This window comes from Prionailurus bengalensis, chromosome E4 (genome assembly GCF_016509475.1).
Source record: "Prionailurus bengalensis isolate Pbe53 chromosome E4, Fcat_Pben_1.1_paternal_pri, whole genome shotgun sequence".
Taxonomy (NCBI): Eukaryota; Metazoa; Chordata; class Mammalia; order Carnivora; family Felidae; genus Prionailurus; species Prionailurus bengalensis.
Genome location: NC_057360.1, coordinates 10,731,983 through 10,751,497, shown reverse-complemented (window position 1 = coordinate 10,751,497; position 19,515 = coordinate 10,731,983). Strand labels below are relative to the sequence as shown.

The 19,515-nt window shown below is 53.1% G+C and overlaps 1 protein-coding gene across 1 annotated transcript; it reads right to left on the bottom strand.

The window, feature by feature from the left end:
• Nucleotides 1–393: 393 nt before the first annotated feature.
• On the bottom strand, nt 394–18,848 carry SFT2D2 (SFT2 domain containing 2). Its single transcript, XM_043567671.1, has 8 exons — nt 18,662–18,848; nt 15,688–15,774; nt 15,361–15,446; nt 11,528–11,609; nt 10,247–10,282; nt 10,104–10,162; nt 8,277–8,306; nt 394–5,893 (listed from the first exon to the last, which is right to left on the bottom strand). Exons 1-8 carry the CDS (start codon nt 18,722–18,724, stop codon nt 5,854–5,856), a joined length of 483 nt encoding a protein of 160 aa, XP_043423606.1. The 5' UTR covers nt 18,725–18,848; the 3' UTR covers nt 394–5,853.
• Between the last annotated feature and the right edge of the window lie 667 nt (nt 18,849–19,515).

Sequence of the window (19,515 nt, the reverse complement as noted above, 5' to 3'; positions counted from 1 at the left end):
CTGACCAAGATAAAGCAAGGAGACACAAATTACCAGTATCATCGGGAAAGAGAGAACAACCACAGCTACAAATCCTAGAACACTAAAAGAATAGCGAAATATTATGAACAACTTGATACAAACTAGTTTAGGCAGTGACTAAACCAGCTAGGTGTGTAGGAATACTCCAGTAGAACAAAAACGTTTGACAATTCTTACCTTCAAAACTCTTCAAAACTTAGAGCCATGTTTTCCCCAAGTCACTGGAGAAAGACGACTACATACCAAGTTAGCTCAAAAACAACTTTAAGGGCTTAACAATGCAACAATGCATGCAGGGTCTTATCTTGCAGTCAGACAACCTTCATTTGGCTTAGTGACTCCCGGGAAAACAAACATGAATACGAGACAGTATTAGATTTATTAAAGACCATAATGCAATCATTTATTGGAGAAGGAAACAAAAAGCAAGAGAAGAAAAATTAAGAACAGTTTTATAATGCTTTGGGGGAAAAAACAGCTTCATCGTCCGCAAAATTCTTTCCCTTTGAAATGCATTAGCAAAAAAAAGAAACACTTGTATGAAACAGAATCTCAAGGTAGGAAAAGTAGCAGACAAGAATATATTTTTGGATTTAAAAAACTCAGTTATGCAATCAGCAGCGTTCAAAATTAGTTGAATATCTCTATACAATTGCAAAAATCGATTCACGTTCTAACAAAGTGTTTTAAAAGCTCATGGTATTACAACAGGCACAATGTTCTGAAGGCATGTAAATTATCCACGGGCTTTGAACGTCTTTATCCCCAACTTCACAATCAGAATTTACAAAAGCCACAAAAGATCAGAGCTGGGAGGATTTAACATTTTTCCTTTCCTTGTTCAAAGTGGCAAAGTCAAGCAAACATTGAAAAAGGCAAAACGAACACTCTTCACAGCAGAAGGACCACGAAACTGGAAGTCAACTAGACTTCTCCTTTAGGGTGTCCAACAAATGCCAAGATTCACTTGTGCTTACAAGTAAAGGCTCACTAGCTGCAGTACGGAAGTTCAACAGAGGACAACACTCTGCCCAGATACGTCTTTATTTGGTCTTCAAGGATACCTCACAAGGATGTTGAGGCCAGGCAGCCCCCTTAACCGGGGAATGTTTGTCCGCGAAGGTTTTTTGGTTACCTTGTGGTAAATACACACATCAGCATCAGCTGTTTATGACAACGCTGTGGACTGACTTTTCGTTTCAAATAGCCGCATCTGGTCCTAGAGGGCTACCTATCACCTGCCTAGTGAACTCGCTCTGGCCTGCTTTCAGCTCATCCCATCCACAGAAAATGTTTTGTGCACTTCTCAGCCCATCATCAGCCTATCGGCTCCTGCTAGGAAGAATGGAATTGTATTTGGTCGGTGTGCATTGAACAAGGGCCCCGCGGCTCCCGTCTGCCTCACCGGGCTCTGCCCACAAGCTTTAGGGTCAGATCCCTGGCAGCATGAGTTTTTGAGCTTCATGAGGCCTTTCTGCACAACGAATCCCTGAGCGACCAAGAACAAAGCCTGGTGTAGCAGGGACTCGCAGGGTGGCCTGTGATAGAACTGGAAACGGCCCAGACGGGACTACACAGCCTATCCTGAAGGAACCGGGCTCAAATAAACCGCAAAACACTTTTTACTCGACTAAAAATGCTCCAGATCTCAGAATTTCATAAAATTCATGAACTGTGACTTAGAAGGTACGTGATTTAAAGGCACGTGATTTAATCTCCCAGGTTTTCCAATAAGAATTTCCAAAAAGTCAAACATCCTACATTCTTTTGTTAATATCCTATCAAGAGTTTCAGATGTAAATCTGTATTTAACTTCAGATGTAGGTCTGTTAGCTTTTTATAAACTGTTATCTGAGAAAAACTACAGGACATCTTAAAACATCCAAAACATTTTTTAGATTTTAAAAATCAAGAAAACTATGCCAAAAATCTACAAACATGGGTTTTCTTCATTGGCTGAAAATGAAAACGAGCATTTCATTTGCTGAAAACGAGGTCCAGGACGGGTTGTAAACTTGTAACTAATTTGTAATCCTGCAGCTGACTCTGTTTGGGTGTTGTCAGAGGGAAGAGGTGAGGCAGCCAGCCCCGGTGTCGGCTGCCCCACGGAAAAGGGAACCCACAGCCACAGGAACCCGAGGGCTGAGTTCAGTTTCCTAACTCAGTCCCCCAAGGGACACACGGCCACACCTGTCACACTCCTGGAGCTCTGAAAAGCAGAAGCAGCCAAACCAGTATCTCCCACACCCTGTTCCCAGGGTGTGCCTTACTTCTTCCTCACCTTTTCTAATGGAAGTATCCAAAGTAATTGATTTAGATGCATCTCGTGGTTTGATTTCCTGCTCCCTGAGCGCACCCTGACTGGGGTGGGAGGGAGGGGGCCCTCAGAGGGATACCCCACGAAGTTCCCATACAGCGAGGGAGAGAGGCTCTGAGCACTGAGATCAGCAGCCCAGTGGAAATGCCCAGGTGGGGACGGTGTCCCACTTTCCCAGGGAACAGCCAGCCGGGCCCGGGCAGCAGTGGCTAGGGAGGGGCACGGCCACACACAAAGGATCTGGCAGCCAGAGCTCCCTGTGAGCACTGTCGGTGGGCAGAAGGGAAACCTCCTAGGTGGTGAGACGGGTGGCAGGGGGTCCAACGGCAGGCTCCGAGGGTGGGGGGACGGCTGTCCAGCCTTGGGGAGCAGAGGGAAGAGCACTGGGGGCACTGCTCCCATGCAGCTGGAGGCACCCCCTTGGGGAGCATACTTCCCAGGCGCAAAAAAAGTCGCCTCAATGGTTCCCTTCGTTCCAAAAATGCAACGACCTCTGCTTCCCCCAGCAGTGAACAGGCAGGACGGCAGGCAGGGAAGCCAAGACGGCCGCCAGCCTGCCGGCCATGGGGTCCGAACTCTAATTCCCCACTCGCACCCCCCCCCCCAAAGAGGGTGCTTACAACCAGAACTGTTGCCTGGTTACAGATTTCAGCGGATCTGACATGGATTTCTTCCTCCCACAGTGCAGTGGGCAGAAACAAGTAGGGAAAACCAAAGGGGGAGGTGGCAGAAGGGAAATGCAGGAGTCTGGAAGATTCTGAAAGACGGGATCATCCAAAAGCTGCCGACACCGTCCAGACGGAGCTGTGTGCGCGCCAACCGGTCGCAGGCCACACGTTAGGGCAGAGCAGGTGCTTTAACGCAAGAACCCGCGCCCTCTACTGGTGAGACCTGGAGGGACCACTGCCCTGAGGCTATTCCTTCTCTTCGGTGCTGGAAACAGGGCCACCAGCCTGCAAAGTCACTGCGAATATTACAGGAGACAATGCATGGCCACGTCTACTGTGCTAGACATAATGCTGGATAAATATTTTCTTAGATAAGTTAGCCATCAGAGACATTCATCCCGTCCCCTTCAAAGGTCACCTGTTATCTCTGGGACTAAGTAATAATACCTTCCTTTCACAGAGATATCCTGTACCTATCCTGGGCCCCGGGCTAAGCACCTGATACACAGCTCACTGATGTACCACGATGATCCGGCGGGAACTGTTATCTCCTTTGTTTCTAAACAGATAAGCAAAGTGAGGAACGGAGCTCAAGTAACTTGTTCAACCTGACCCCAGCATGTGACTGAGTCACAACACACACAGACCCGTTGGCCGTTAAAGCCCACATCCGTTACCACCAAGCTGCGCAGCCCTGGTGACATCTCAAAGGGTGTCTCGACCTCGTGTCCCACAAAGTCCAGTCCAGGCACTGAAAAGGGTCACAGGGATCAGCCTTTCAGTTACTCCAGGCTGGTTGGGGCCCGTAGAGACAGGCTAGCCTCACATCAGCTCCGAAGAGAGGGAACAATGGACACTCCTGACCTCTTCTGGGCCCCTACCTGGAGCACTTCTGAGATCTGAGCGACCTCCTGGAGCCGCCTCAGACGTGAAAGAGCTCCACAAAAGCCAGAAGGTAGCACCTAACTTCCCTTTCTGGCTGAAGGCAGGTTAGGGACCCCGGGATAAAACAGGGTGCCCTCCACAGCCTAGAGAGGACTGGGTAAGACTGGCTCCCTCACTCTGGCCCTATCGGGCCAGCTCATACCTCCCAGCTCGGAGGAAAACACTAGCAGCTCTGAGGTCTCAGCTTCTCAGCTGCCACAGGAGAAAGAATTCAGCAATTGGCCACAAGCAAGGAGACCACAAGTGCACATCACAGCCTCTGGTTTGGAGGTCCCGGAGCCAGAACCCGAGTGGACTAGCCAGACCTGGGTAGAGAACAGAAAGGCGACCCCGAAGACACTTCACTTGTGGGCTTGCTTTAGAGGCCCTGCAATACCAAGAACTCTGGCCATCAAGGCAGGGTATTTATGATGGTCAGGCAGCAAGGAGGAGCTGAAAGGGCACACAAAGGAACAACGGAGATCCTACGGATCCAGAAGGAAGCTTCCCCAAAGGGAGGCTGGGCAGGAGACAGTGCAGTGACGTAAAGAGAACGGGACCGGAAAAGGCACGGGCTTGGCTGGTGAAAACAGAACAGGCAAAACAGTTAGAGGAGGCACCTCCAGAGCCACACTGGGAAACGCAGGGTCGTGGAGGAGACTGGAGCTGGGGCACCCAGGCTCCGGGCCCAGTTCTGCCACCGGCTGTGGCTTTAGGGAAATCTGCTAACCTCTCTGAGCCTGCTTTCCTGGACTGCCCAGTGACAGAACCATCACCTCCTTGTCACCAGGCTCTCGTGAGGACCAGACGAAGCCCAGGGGACAATGCACCCTGTGTGTAGACGGGGCCAGCAACGGAACCACCCGACGGTCCACGGCATCCCGCCCCGGTGTCTGGGGCTCGAGTGCAAACACTGGCACTTGTTTAAAGGTCACTGGGCAGGCGTGCCTCCTTCCTGCGGGCCCCATAGTGGGGCTCTGTCTTCCCACCCACTCACCCCTGGCCCGATTCCAGGGCAGAATGGAAAATGGGATCAGTTTAAAAGCAACATTTATAAATAATGGAAAAAAAAAACCAAAAAATACAGTAGGGAGCAGCGAGATTTTTCACCTCCTGTCAGCTCTTGTGCAAAAGCAAACCGTGTGTGTTCTGTCGTGGCTCTGTCCCCAGTCTAGTTCTAAGAGGTCATGAGGAAAGATTGGGGGGTGGGGTAAGGGGGAGAAAGGAAACCTCAAGAGAAAAAGAGTGTGCACTGAAATATCATCATCAGGTGTGGAATCAGAAGACCAAGAAGGCTGACGTTCAGATTTGAAAACAACACGTGTCACCAAAAAGCGCTCCTTTTCCAGGTCACTTCACGACCAGGCCTTCCACGGGTTTGTATACAGAGGTCACCGCAGAGAACCACGGGTTCCCAGACCCCAGACCAGAAGCACGTCCACACTGTGTGAGGCAGCGGCGGGGGGGCGGGGGGGATGGTCTCCACGCTGAGGGCAAGTCTACCAAGTCCCCATTGACCCCCAAACTCTGTCCTTTATTGTCGCACCCCTGCCTTCTCTGATGGCGCTGCCTGTCGTCCCCCCTGGGGATCACTGGCTCCCCAAGGCTTATCTGCTGCTGCTTAACGAGGTTTTTATTTACGAGACTCCAGGGGAACACCGTCCAAAGGGGAAACAGGTGCATGAGGAATATTCTACTCCCTAAGATCCAGAACCCATCTCTCACACCGTGCTATAGACGTTTGGGTCTGCGAAACCAACACTGCCTCCAAAAGCAGCCCTCCAATGTTCGGCTCACAAGCAACACGCGGCTGCGAGAGAAAAGGCACGTGTCTGCAAGAGGTTTAGAAGGTATTTACAAAACCGTCCACCAGCTTCCGGGCATGGTGCCTTCTTCCAAAGCTTTGCAAAAACGGACCGTGGGTTATGCAAGACACACAGCAAAACACTTCTTCACGGCATCCCTAGGAGGAAAAGCACAGAGATCAATGAGAGGTCATCACCCCAAAGGCCCCGTAAGCGGTAAAGCCCCTCCTTTAGATTTCCAGGGTACCCAGAGTAGCACCCTGCGGAGCAGAAAGCACCTGCACTACGGGGTCAATCTACCTGGCACCAAACCTCAGCTCCAAATTAGTGTTACTGTGGGCAAGTTATTTGTCTTGCTGAGTTTCAGATTCCTCATCGGTAAAAGAGGGTGTCCCTCTCACCCTAAAGACCAGCCGCAGGAACGAATACACCGAACAGAGTAGGTATTTAATAACTGATAGCCATTCATGATAACCAAAGGAGAAGACAGGGGAAAAAGTAGAGATTATCAGAAACCAAGAGTTTAGGACTGTGGGTTTTAATATCAACCAGAATCACTCTACGCGCTGAAAACATTAGATCAAATAGTCACCAGGGCCTTTCTTCGTCCTAAGCAAGCAGCAGAAACCTGCTAAGGGACAGCTGTCAGGAGCTCCCTAGCATAGGGGGCTCTTTGGAGTGACTGAGGGTGTATGAACCTGCTGTATCAGGCCTGCACCAGGCACTTACTCCTCAGAACTCAGTGTCCAGCGTGGAAGGAAAGAGTGGGTACCCAATTACTGTCCCAGCCCCACCAAACCCGGCTGTGTGCCAGGGCTCCCACCCCAGTCCCTCTGCTCTCCGCTGCCCCTACACCAAGGATACTGGGAGTCACGGAGGCAGGCAGGGGTAAGTGCACATATTTGCATGAGCGGGCGCTGTGTCTTAATACAAAGATAATTTCTAGAGCTGCATTTCTTAAGATATGTTCTGTCCTGTAGTCCTGGGAGATGCTCTGCACAAGAAAGGGTTTTACAACCAAGTAAGATCCCTCATGGCAGCTGACAACACACACAACATATTCAAGGACCCGGAACGCCCACCTAATTTTGCTTAACCTCTACCCAAACGTATCTGACCACAGAAGCCTTTTCCACCACGTAACCACTATTTCTGTGGAACACTGTGGGAGCGCAGGGCCTCTCTCTGTGATTCCTGCCCTACTAGTCAGCACACGAAATTCACTGCTACAAGTAGCTTTCTATCATTCGGTCCATCACTTGTGCCTAAGCTCCAGAAATGCCGATCCAGGTCAAGTCTGCAACCCTTGAAGAACGGCACCACGCAGGCCCAGCTTCATGGGTCAGAGACGTGTAGAGTTGCACCGGGCCGCCTACTTCAAAGGTTCCACGCCTAGGTTAATGCCCCGTGGCTGCCATCGTGAAATCCTCCGTCATCTTTTTAACAAGGAGCCCACATTTACATTTCGCACCGGGCCCTGCAAACTAGGCTACTGGTCCGGGCACGATGACACGTTCACCCTGTTGGCAAAGCTGGTAAATACCCCACTGGAGGCTCAGGCTTATTTCATGCAAAAACCTAGTTTCCCAAGACAGCCCCCCATCTCCCCGAACCGGCTGGGTCAGCAGGCTGAATGTTCCTGTTATTCCCCTAGAACCCGCTCCCGAGCCACACGGCTGCCCTTGTGTTGATGGACTTGTGAACCTCTCGTCGGACACCCCCTGGCGTCTTCAAATCCCTGTCAGCAGCACACTCAGAATGCGTGAAGACGCGGGGCTGCTCTCCCTCCTTCCCCGCTCCCATGCGATTTTTCTTCTCCACGGTTAAGGAAAACCCTTCTTTTTTTAGTTGACAGGTGGTGACAGAGATGAGTGGAGATCGAATGGTTGCAGGAGAACAGAGTCAGGCAAAGATCACAGTTTTGAGAGGCCCATGGCTGAAGTGCCAGTTGAAGGCGGTGTGGAAGCTGGAAGGGGGGGTGGTCTGGTCCAACGCTCTGCTTGTCCACTGAGTCCACTAAGGCCAGAGGGGTCCAGCAAGTTGCCCGAGGTCACACTGCTACTTAGGAAACCCTGGTCCTGCGAGAACTGGCCCTGCTTATATTCCGTCTGTAAACTCCTCTCAGACACTCTCAATGACACCGCGAGAAAACGGGCATGAGCTTAGACACCCCCCAGCCCCGCCCGCCTTCCTCGGTGATATTAAAGTGACGTTCCCCTTGCAGATCTCCGCAAAGCTACAAGTTACAAAGAGGGATCGCGTGCACAAACACACTCTGTATCACAGGAGAATGTTCACGCCACCGGAACTGGTGGTCCTGGGTCAGCGCCTGTTGTCCCTGAAACATGGGGGAGCGGGGTGGAGAGGGCCCTCGGCTTCCTAATCTACAAAACAGGTGTATGACATTTACCTGTTTGCCTCAAAGAATTTCAATGAAGGTAATATGTGCTCTCTGAAAGCGCTCTGAACTAAACGCCCTTCGCGAACACACCATCAGCCCCAAGGGACGGAAGTTACAGTCCGAAATACAGTCCGTCTTACCTTGCATACGGAATGAAGGAAAGGCTATACCTGCAACGAAAACAAACACAAGTGGAAATCAGACGGAGGGAGTGGAAGACCGCACACTGGGAGGAACGGGCCCTGAGCTGTGACCCTCTCCCTCCCCAGCGTGCAGGCCGCACACACGCACACGCACGCTCGCACCCACACGTGAACGCGAGCTGTGCCACACGTTCAGGTGGGGAGGGAGGTAGGGTCGTCTGTGGCCAGAGAAGAAGGGCAGAAGACCCACGTGGAAGCAACCCTGTCCCCTCAGCCTCACAAGGTCACCGCTGTAACCAAATGAGCCAGCGGATCCCACATATCCAGGTGGTACAGAGCCCTATTCTGAAAACGGTACCAAATAAAACCCTGATCACTTGTCCTCTAATATTTACAAATCCTCGACAGAGTGTAACTGACAGGGATAATTTTCTGCTCTGTTCCTATTAAGCTTGAAAGAAAAGAGAACAGAAAGAAAAAAACCCACGACCAACTGCTCAACAGATAAAAACATAAGCAAGCTATGCTATGATTCTTCGAGAGCCCAGTTGGCTCAGCCCCTTCTGAGAGGAGGACCCTGCAGGGAGGAGGCCACAACCCTAACGGACCAGGCCCGTGTGTCAGGCAGGGAGTGAGTCGGTCGGCCCGCAAAGAGCACAACACCGTCGGTCCTGGCAGGGATATGGCCATCTGCCTGAGCCCATATGAATGCTGAGCCTCTGAAAACTGGATTCGAATTCAGTCTATCAGAAAGGCATGTGCGTGTGGGTACCAGTTTCGGCCCCCAGAAGAAACCACAATAAAACATAAGTCATCAAAAACCTGACCCTCTCGGCACCTACTCCCGGAACGTGTGTCATTAAAAACCAGGCCATCGTTCTTCTCATACTCCCCGTACACGGAAGCTCGTTCACTTGTGGACACAGCAAATCCCAAAAAGCATTTGGGAAGTCCATTTATTCAGAAGTCCAAAATCACGAAAGGGAGGGACGGGCGCTCAGCTTGCGGTCTGGCGAGCAGGGGCACAGCCATTCCGCGGCCCTGTCCCCTTTGCCCTAGAGCAAACCCTCTTACTTTCCCAAGTGGATCAGCACACCACAGAAACTGCTGAGGCAGGCATGAATCATCCCCTGACAAACTCCGGAAGTACTACAGAAGCCATCAATTCCACCACCCTCTCTCCCTCCGACGTCGGACCCGTCTGAAAGGGCCCGAACCTGCAGCCCCACCACCGGCCCCCAATAACGGGGTCTCCAGCGCCCGATCACCGTGCGTGGCTCTTGAGCGACAGCACCCCGGCCTTGCCACCCGGCCTCCGGTGCACATGCTGGTCCCACCGCCCACAGCCGCGTGGCCTTCCATTTCACCATTCACCTCCGGCTGACAATTCCCTCTTCGTGCTTCCGCCGAATGACTCATTCCATCACAAACGTAGCATCACGACTTCCGTACCGCTCTCCTTTCCTTCGACGTCTCCCTGACTCACAAGCCTCCTCCTACCAGCCCCTGTAACGCTTCGTCGTCCTTGCTCTGACCGGACATAAGTTGACCGAGGCACATTTATCACATCTCAAAATCGACCGTGAGCCCCGCACAAAAATGCCGCACCGGGCAAACGATCGGCCTCCCCTGGCCACCCAAGGCCACTAATGCCACCTGTTGGCCCCGGGGCCTGACCTCACTCGCGCCGTGGAGAATCCTTAAGTTGAAAAGCGTCTGTGTCTTTCTCTCCTCCCACCCGCACCACGTGGAGTTTAATCTCCTTCAGCTGCACTAGTCAGAGATGGAGGTGGGAGGGGGCTACGGAGAACAGCACTCACTTACCACGTCAGGGCCAAGGACTGCAAAATGCAGAAGATGAGAGCGAGCCCCCTGTTATGCCACTGAAAGAAAACAACGGTTACCGCACGGTGCGTGACGACGGGCACAAACCAGCAAGGGCCAGGGAAATTAAAATGCACACTCACCCAGAAGGCAGAACACAGGGTGAGTGTAAAACACAGCTAGAGAGAGAGGGAAAACACGAATTAATACAGCAACAGCACGGAGAAAAATACTGTTAAGACTTCACCGTCGGCAAACGTCAACGATGCTTCTCCCGCTGCAGTGACCCGACTCCGTGATAATCACGGCAACCGAAGGCACCCTTCGTTGCAAAGCACTGGACCCACGTGGAGGCTTGCGAGTTACTCACGTTTGGCAGAAGAGTTAAAATCCCCAGGAAACGAAACTGGCCGGTAAGAACGGATGTGGATTAAAAAGAACTGGATTGGGGCGCCTGGGTGGCTCAGTCAGTTGAGCGTCCGACTTCGGCTCAGGTCGTGATCTCGCGGTCCGTGAGTTCGGCCCCGCGGCGGGCTCTGTGCGGACAGCTCAGAGCCTGGTTCGGATTCTGGGTCTCCCTCTCTCTCTGCCCCTGCCCTGCTGTGCTGTCGCTCTCTCTCTCTCAAAAATAAATAAACATTAAAAAAAATTTAAGGGGAGTCTGGGTGGCTCAGTCGGTTAAGCGTCCGACTTCGGCTCAGGTCGTGATCTCGCGGTCCGTGAGTTCGAGCCCCGCGTCGGGCTCTGTGCGGACAGCTCAGAGCCTGGAGCCTGTTTCAGGTTCTGCGTCTCCCTCTCTCTGACCCTCCCCCGTTCATGCTCTGTCTCTCTGTCTCAAAAATAAACATCAAAAAAAAAATTTTTTTTTTTAAAAAGAAAGAAAGCAAGCAGACCCGTGTCAGAAAAACAGATGAAGGGGGCCACTGGGCAGCTCAAGCAGTTAAGCGTCTGACTCTTGATTTCCTAATTACCGCTCAGGTCACGATCTCATCATTTGCGAGATCGAAACCCACACGGGGCTCTGTGCTGACAACCCGGGGCCTGCTTGGGATTCTCTCTCTGCCCTTGCCCCCGCCCCCACACTCCCTCTCTCTTTCCGGGTTCCTCCCGCTAAGCTCTGCCTGTGCGTGGCTTCCCCCGTCCCCAAGGAGGGTGTCCCAGCTCTCTTACTAGCACATCAGTATGGCCAATTTCACAATCCCTCTGGGGTGCAGAGCCGGCAGGACCCTAACACCAACTGCCACAGCAAGGGGGTAATTATCAGACCCCGAATTCTCCCTGCGTGACGGTGGCTACCAGCATCAGGCAGTGAGTCAAGACGAAAGGAAAACGAAAAGCGGTCTTTAGGTTTAAGACAAGAAAAATCCCATACGGCGGAAATAAAAACGGCCATTTGACAAGCGCAGCTAAAAGGCAGGCCTTACCAGCACCATGACAGTCGCAATCAGGCGCGTCGGCTCGAACATTCGCTTCAGCTGTTTCATGGGCCCCATGAGGAAGACGGTGCTAAGGGGGAAAGGTACACACGCCTTCAGCCCAGAACGGAACCCCAAGCTGCCCCCCATCCCCTCCCCCACGATGACTGGCGGTAATCACAGCAGTCAGAGCAGCCGACGTGTGGGGGCACCTGGGGGGCTCGGTCGGCTAGGCGTCCGACTTCAGCGCGGTCATGATCTCGCAGTCCGTGAGTTCGAACCCCGGGTCGGGCTCTGTGCTGACAGCTCTCTCCGCCCCTCCCTCACCTGCACTCTGTCTGTCTCTCACATGCCATCATGTGAAAAGTTCTCACTACGTGCCAAGTACTGTGCTTAAGGGCCTCGGGCGCATCACTGTCACGGAATCCTTCGCCAACTGTAGGGCTGAGGACAGGAAAGCATCGTACTTACTTGGCAGATGACAAAACTGAATGGCGGAAGGATCTGTTACCTATCCGGGCTCCCCCCCAGCCCAACCCCGGCGCATCAGGCAGTAAGTGCATGGAGGTCTGTCGCAGCCACCAGGTCAGAGGACCCCTCTAAGGGGTGCTGCCTTGCCTCCTTACCCGTCCTACCCATGGAAACAAATGAACAAACCAAACACTCGGGTACTTTTAAAAAGAAAAACCACAGGGACGCCTCGGTGGCTCAGTCCGTTGAGCGGCCGACTCTTCATATGGGCTCAGGTCATGATCTCAGGGTTGGGAGATCAAGCCCTGGGTCAGGCTCTGCACTGAACATGGAGCCTGCTTGAGATATTCTTTCTCTCTTCCTCTGCCCCTCTCCCCTGCTTGCTCTCTCTCTCTAAAAGAAAAAAGAAAAAAAAAAAAAAAAGGAAAGCCACATCTGACAGGTGGAGGTTGTTTAGGTTAAAAAGTAGTGCCTTTCATTTTCTTCATAATCTGCAGAGAATAATTCTACAGGTGGTATCATCTATTATTTGTTCAATGTTTGCTAGATGCCAGATAGGACATCCCCGACCTCATTCCATCCCTCAGCAACTATGTGAATTAGGTGTTATAACACTTATTTTCAGATATGAGAAAACGAAGCTTAGAAAGGCTAACTTACTTATCCACAATCTCACAGTCAGGAACTTCAAGAGCTGGCATTCAAACCCCCCCCATCTATTGGATCCGAAGCTCCAACAGAAATCCCTAGTGTGCTTTCAGGAGGAGTGGAACTTGACAGGTGGCCTGTGAGAGGAACCACACGCAGACCCTCATGCCTAACCCCTGAGGGTCATATCTGTCATGTGTCTGGGTTCCTGGCAGAAATGCCCCACGTGCCGTCACCCTGGGGAGTAACTGGTATTAACCAGTGTTTAACAAGCCAACCGGCAGATAACATTAGCTACTGGGTGATGGTAAAACAACAAATTTAAAACATAGGTCTATGTCTCTGTAAACTGCCAGTAACTTTCAACCTGAATTCATAGCTGTGCTTTTTTTTTTTTTAATGTTTTATTTATTTTTGAGAGAGAGAGAGAGAGAAAGAGAGAGAGAAAGCAAGAGGGACAGAGAGGGAGACACAGAATCCGAAGACAGGCTCCAGGCTCTGAGCTAGCTGTCAGCACAGCCCGACGCGGGGCTCGAACCCACAAACTGCAAGATCATGACCTGAGCCGAAGTCGGACGCTCAACCGACTGGGCCACCCAGGCGCCCCACATAGTTGCACTCTTAAGTATTTTAGCCAACAGTGAACAAGGAGAGCCAAGGCTGGCATTCAAAATTAAATGCAGCATACCTACGAAAATATAACACGTTATAGGCAAAGCCATAAACTCCTAGCCACACCCCGGAAACAATCATCGGCTCCCTTTGCTACTTCCGCAGGCAGTGAAGAGCTGACCCCATTAGGGTTTGCTAAATAGTTCTGGACTAACAACACACTCTTTCCTGTATTTATGGTCAATCTGTAGACTACATTACAGCCGACGCTGTCTGCCCAGAGCACAACCCTCCAAAAGTTAGTATGTGAGAGAGCTTTAGAGACGAGATTAGACACCTCGGTGAGCCAGCGTTTTACTATCTTAGGCCTTCATAAAGTAAGCTCTTAGAAGGTAACCAGAGTCAAAGACTCACTCATTTGGTTAACATTTCTGGCTAAAACCAAAACTAGGTCTGGGAACAATTAGAGACGGACAGTTAAGACAGAGGCAGCCCTTGTCAAGTGGATTAGAGACTTTTAACAAGCCACTGTAAAATGCTATCCGTGCTGTCGTGTCAATATACCTGGGGTACACAGAACCCCATATGAAAGAAGAGGTCATTGATTCCAGGTGGGGTGGGGAGAGGTCACAAGGAGAAAGAAGTTTCGAAGGAGGGGAGACTTTTGAGCAAAGTCTTGACAAGCGAGCAAAAGGATGGGGGTGGGGCACAGAGAGGGAGAGACAGACGGGGCAGCACTCCAGGCAGAGAAATTAGCCCCAGAATGGGCACAAAGAAGTTTCGGGAAATTGCAAGAAGGTCAGCCTGGCTGGGGAGTGGAAGTGGGTGAAGACACATCTCGAAGGGCCCCTCCTGCATGCACACACCTGTGCCGGAAATGAGGCACCACTACAGACAGTTAGGCAGGGAGGTCACTGAATGGCTCTACAGCTCTGTGGAAAATGGCCTGGGGAGGGACAATAAAGGAGGCAGAGAAGCCAGCAGAGGAATCCTGTAGAGTTCAGACGGGAAGTGACACATGCCAGAGCTAAGAGCAGCACAAGGGTCACCACGTCCAAGAAACCTTCCCTGGCTCCCTGGGTCAGATGATGGCAGCTGCCCCTCCCTGAGCCCCCCCTTTCTCCATGCCCTATTATGTTACCAGTTCATGTCCGCCTGGCTGGCCAGTGAGCTCCCCTGCAGGAGGACCCAATCCACACTTGTCTGCGAGAGCTCAGAGCCCAGCCCAGGGTGTGATCAGGGCTTACTCACTGAGCATGTGAGTCGATCAGTCAGGGACAATAGCCACGGAGACCAAGAAGAAGCCAATAAGAGGTCGGCACCAAGCCATGGTGAGTAATAACGGGGGCCGTGGCTTGGACACCTGGGACTCTGAGACCATTCACTGAGACGCAGGGGAAGGAGGAGGGAGAGGAAAGGTCACGGAGTTCAGGCTCCAGGAGGACCATATAGTCAGGCCCGCACTCCCAGCTCAGAGCAGGACTATTGCTGTCAGCACGAAGGTGTGGCTGAAGCGTGAGCTGCACTTGACCTGGGGTATCTGGGCACCTGCTGAGTGCAGAATGGGCTGCCCTGACCTCAGGCGCCAAGAGCCAGGTGCGAGATGGTGTTCAGCGGGCAGAATAGTAATACAGCCCATCTGCAGCCTCGGGCCCACTGGGCCCTTGTCACCCAAATGACCACTCAAGTCTCTGGCCATAGCAGGCCAGGGCGCCAAGAGGGCTGTGCGGTCAACCCCGAAGAAACCATTCAACGGCTCCGTGCGCGGTTCCCTCAGACACAAAATCACAACAGTAACTATATCCCAGGGGACTTCAAAAATAAACTAACACACCGGGTGCTGTACGGAAACCAATTTGACGATAAATTATATTTAAAACACAAAAACAAAACAAAAAATAAATAAAATAAACTAAGATGCCAAAGTATTCTATGGGCGTGATGTATATATATATTTTTTGGATGTGATGTATTTTAACGACCTCTTTTCCCACCAAATCCCTAAAACTACGAAAGCATCCTCCTTCTCCCTCGAGCACAATCCACAACCATTTTCCCATCCCGTGACCGGCTACGCTTAGATTAGGAAAAAGAAACAAAAAAACTGTTACCTCCCAATCGATGCGATGTTACCAAAGGTGTAAAACACTGCGAAGAGGTACAGTCCCTTTCTGGGGACCCAGAGCAGAAGAGTTCCCTAGAAGATAAAGCACAGGGTGTTTGCACACAAGGACCCCCTCCTGCCACAGCCACACAAGCAAGAGCCCACGGAGAAACACGCTCTCCTCCCCGCCTTCCTCAGCACCTCCCAACCTCTCTCTCTTATCCACACATCTCATGAAGCGCCAGAGAGAAAAGGCAGGGCACAGAAAGGGAAGACGACAGAGGGAAGGAGGGCCGGGGTGGAGAAAAACCAAGCGAGGAGAGGGACATCTCACCAGCAGTGAGCAGACAATTCCTGCAGCAAAACACGCAATGAAGCCTTTTATTCTGGTGCCCCAGCTTAACGAAGATGCCTCGACGACCTGAAATTTTCAAAAAACCTGATTACATACACATATATGCATATTATAGCACCAAAAGCAAGGTGCCTGTAATTATTTTTTTGATGAGAGAGCGCAGCGGAGGGATACAGAGAGCATCCCAAGAAGGCTCTGCTCTACCGGCACAGAGCCCAATGTGGGGCTCGAACCCACAAACTGCGAGTTCATGACCTGAGCAGAAAACAAGAGTCAGATGCTTAACCAGCTGAGCCCCCCCAGGCGCCCAGGAAGCACATAATTAGAGGTAGTGCGTGAGTCTGTACTGCGGGAGGCAGGAACACAGAATCCGACTCACTCAGAGCTCCAAGAGCCCTCGGGAGTCATGGACTCCAGCTCGTTATCCATCCATGAATCTCCTCTCCAGCAGCACACGAGAAGTCACCGAGCCTCCCTCCGGATGAACATCTGCAGAGGTGGGAACTCTCCGCCTGCGGCACAAACCATTTCCCGCCCAGTGATGCAAGGCGGCAGACCCTAGAGCCGCCCAGGCAGGACGAGGTCAACTGGAAAGGCATGGTCTCCACCAGGCAGGGGCCCAGGAAACGGGGACAAGACGGGGACAGGCGCTCAGGCAGTTGGGTCCGCTGGGCATCGTCTCCTGCATCAACCAGCCAAGCTTCGGCAGGAGCTGCTCCCAGCGGCACCTGAGACCTCGAAGGACTGAGGCTCTCGTCCGTGTCGGGCTCCCGGCTGAATGTATTCACTCCTGGCACACACAGGTGTGCCGCAGGGTGCTGGCATCGGCCAAGTCACCCAAGGGTGAGACAAATCCCAGTTAATTCATGACTGCCCTACTCTTCTGACTCTCTGCTACCATGACTAGGTTCAAAGGATGCCAAGATTTCCAAAAACAACTCTGCTAAAACAGGGGAGCCTGCAGGTGGCTCCCCAGGGATCGCCCCCCCCATGTCAAAGGGGACGGCCAAGCAGTCACGCCAGAGGCCTTCTGAGTCTGTCCACCCGATGGAAGTGGCCACCGCTGCTCCAAGCTGGGGACAGGCAGCTGCCACTCAGACCAAAGGTCCTGCCTCCTGCCCAACCACCCCAGCGTATTCACACAAGGTTCACCTCGTGTGGCCATCAGAGTCTCCATCCAGCAACGGGGTGGGGGGGGGGGGAAGCGGCCAGCAACATTTCCACCCGCTGATGGAGGAAGGAGGCGGTGGCAGAAGCTGCAAGGGTCACTAGATTGGCAACCCCTTCAACCGTGACTGCTCCCAACTCAGGAACCTGTTTTCAACCTGCTCTCCAAACTTCCTGTCAAACCAGAAGCTTGAAGAGAAGGACCAGATGCTCTTCCAGGTGTGGCCCGCATTGCTACAGAATGGCCTAACTTCCATTTGGGAGAAGGGGAGTATTCCAAGCAGTTCTGGTTTCTTCCTTCAGAAAGGAAAGTGACATGTTGGTTCCACAAGTCTCTCAAGCTGAATTTCCACCCAAATGTCACCCTACTGGGGAGCCTGGGTGGCTCAGTCAGTTAAGCATCTGACACTTGACCTCGGCTCGTGGCATGACCTCACCATTTGTGAGCTCGAGCCCCGCGTCGGGCTCTGTGCTGGCAGCGTGGAGCCTGCTTGGGATTCTCTCTCCCTCTCTCTCTGCCCCTCCCCTGCTTGCGAGCATGCATGCCAGCGCTTTCTCTCCCTCTCTCAAAATAAGGAAAGAAAAACATTAAAAAAAAAAAAGGCACCTGGATAGAATTTGCAGGCAATCTGCTCACAAGCTGTCTGGCAGTTAGAACAAAGGTCTCTTTGACTCTGGGATTGGGAAAAGAAAGGCTCTTGCCAAAATAAAGAAAAGCTAACAATTGTTGGAGGAAACCCGGCTGGTAACCAGAAGGTGAGAAAGGAATACTGATCATTCCTGTGCTTTCAAAGGTACCACTCCTTCCTTCCTCCTCCCTGGGATCCTTTATGGAAAACCTAAGACCTATACTTTTAGAAAGAAGCCCTCTGAAACTAAAGGTTGAAGGTGTATTTATGAAGGTGAGGCATCAATTAAAAAACTCGTCGGGTGGCTCTTCGTGATTAGGCACTGCGGAGGAGTTTTTAGAAATCACCCAGTTTCACGTGTACAGAACTAGAACTTTCCGGCTGGGGAAACCGAGGCCCGCGGAATACACACCAAAAACGTAAAATGTTACTTTGCCTTCCACAAAGGAAAACAAGAGCGAAAAAGCGCCCGAAATAGGAAACGAACATTCTGTGCGGCTGCGCAGACCGCAGCTGGACGGGACCCTCCCACGGGAACGGTCCCGCGAACACGCAGGCAGCCTCACGAGGTCCCGGGCGCCTGCAGCGTCTATATGCAGACTGGGGGTCCAGAGACACAACACGGTTCGGCAGTGGAGACGGGCCACAACAACCAGAGGTGACCAGGGGCGGGAGGGGGGGGGGGAGGGTCAGGCGCACAACTAAGGGCCGCCGCGTGGGGGCAGCGGGCAGGGGAGGCTGCGGGACTGTCGCCGGGCCCAGGCGACCTCCCCGAAGGCGGCTCCCTCCGCCTGGCTCTCGGGGACCCGCACGCACTCCGGCCTGGCCCGGCCCCGGAGCCCGGGGAGGCCGGCGGGGCAGGGGGGCGAGCGGGTGGAGAACCCCGAGACGGCGCCTGCCCCCGCGGGCGTTCCCGCGGTTCTGCTCCGGCGCCGCCCTCCCGAGCGGGCCTGCCGGGCGGGGAGCGCTCAGGGGGCGCCGGGCCACAGCGCACCGCACAGGCCGACCGCCCGGAGCAGAGCGCCCGGCACCTGTGGCGGCGCAGGCGGGGGCGCTGGACCCGCGCCCGGCCGACCGGGGGCAGGACGCACTCGGGCGGCGCTGCTTTCCAGGAAAGCCTGGAAAGGTTCCCGCTGGCCCGCAGCGGGCGCGCTCACCTCGGCCAGGCCGCCACGGTCCTCGGTGTCCTGGCCGCTGAGCACCTTCTTCAGCTTGTCCATCCCGGGCCCGGTCGGCGCAGCGCAGCCCCGCTCGGCCGCCTGTTGCGCTCGAGTCGGCGGCTCTTCCGGGTGCGGGGCCCGCGGGCGCCGCCCGCCAACCACAGCGCGCCCCGCCCAGGTACCTGCCCACCTGGCGGCCGCCCGCGCAGGCGCCCCTTGGCTTTGGGGGCGGGGGCTGCGGCCAGGGGTAGGGGGCGGGCCGCTCGGGGGTTAAGGGCCGCCCAGCCTGGCTCTGCGACCAAGCGTTCCCTGCGAAGCCTGCCGACTCCAACCCGTCGCGCTCGCGGTCCTCGTTCCTTCCGCGTTGATGGAGCACCTACAGCATTCCGTGCACAATGCCAGATGTGTGACACACAGATGCAGAACTGGACCGACACCATCCCTGCCTTCAAGGACCTTTAGAGACCAGCCTCCTCTCCTGCCGGGAAGAGGAGGGAAGGAAGCACTTGGAGTTGGCTGTGTGACGGGAAGGGGGAGGAAAGCCGAATGTTGGACTTTGCAATGGAGCCACCTGTACTAGTTCTGCAATTAGGCGGGTAGTTTTGTAATGTCCGAGGAACATTCTCCACGAGCGTCTTAAACGTACCTTTCGCTCCCCTTTCTTCCCGGGGCTGCTGATTCATTCTTTTAGTTGGTCTGTTATTCACTCCAAAAAACATTTATTGAATTTCTTTTTTTTTTTTAATTTTTTTTTTCCACGTTTATTTCTTTTTGGGACAGAGAGAGACAGAGCATCAACGGGGGAGGGGCAGAGAGAGAGGGAGACACAGAATCGGAAACGGGCTCCAGGC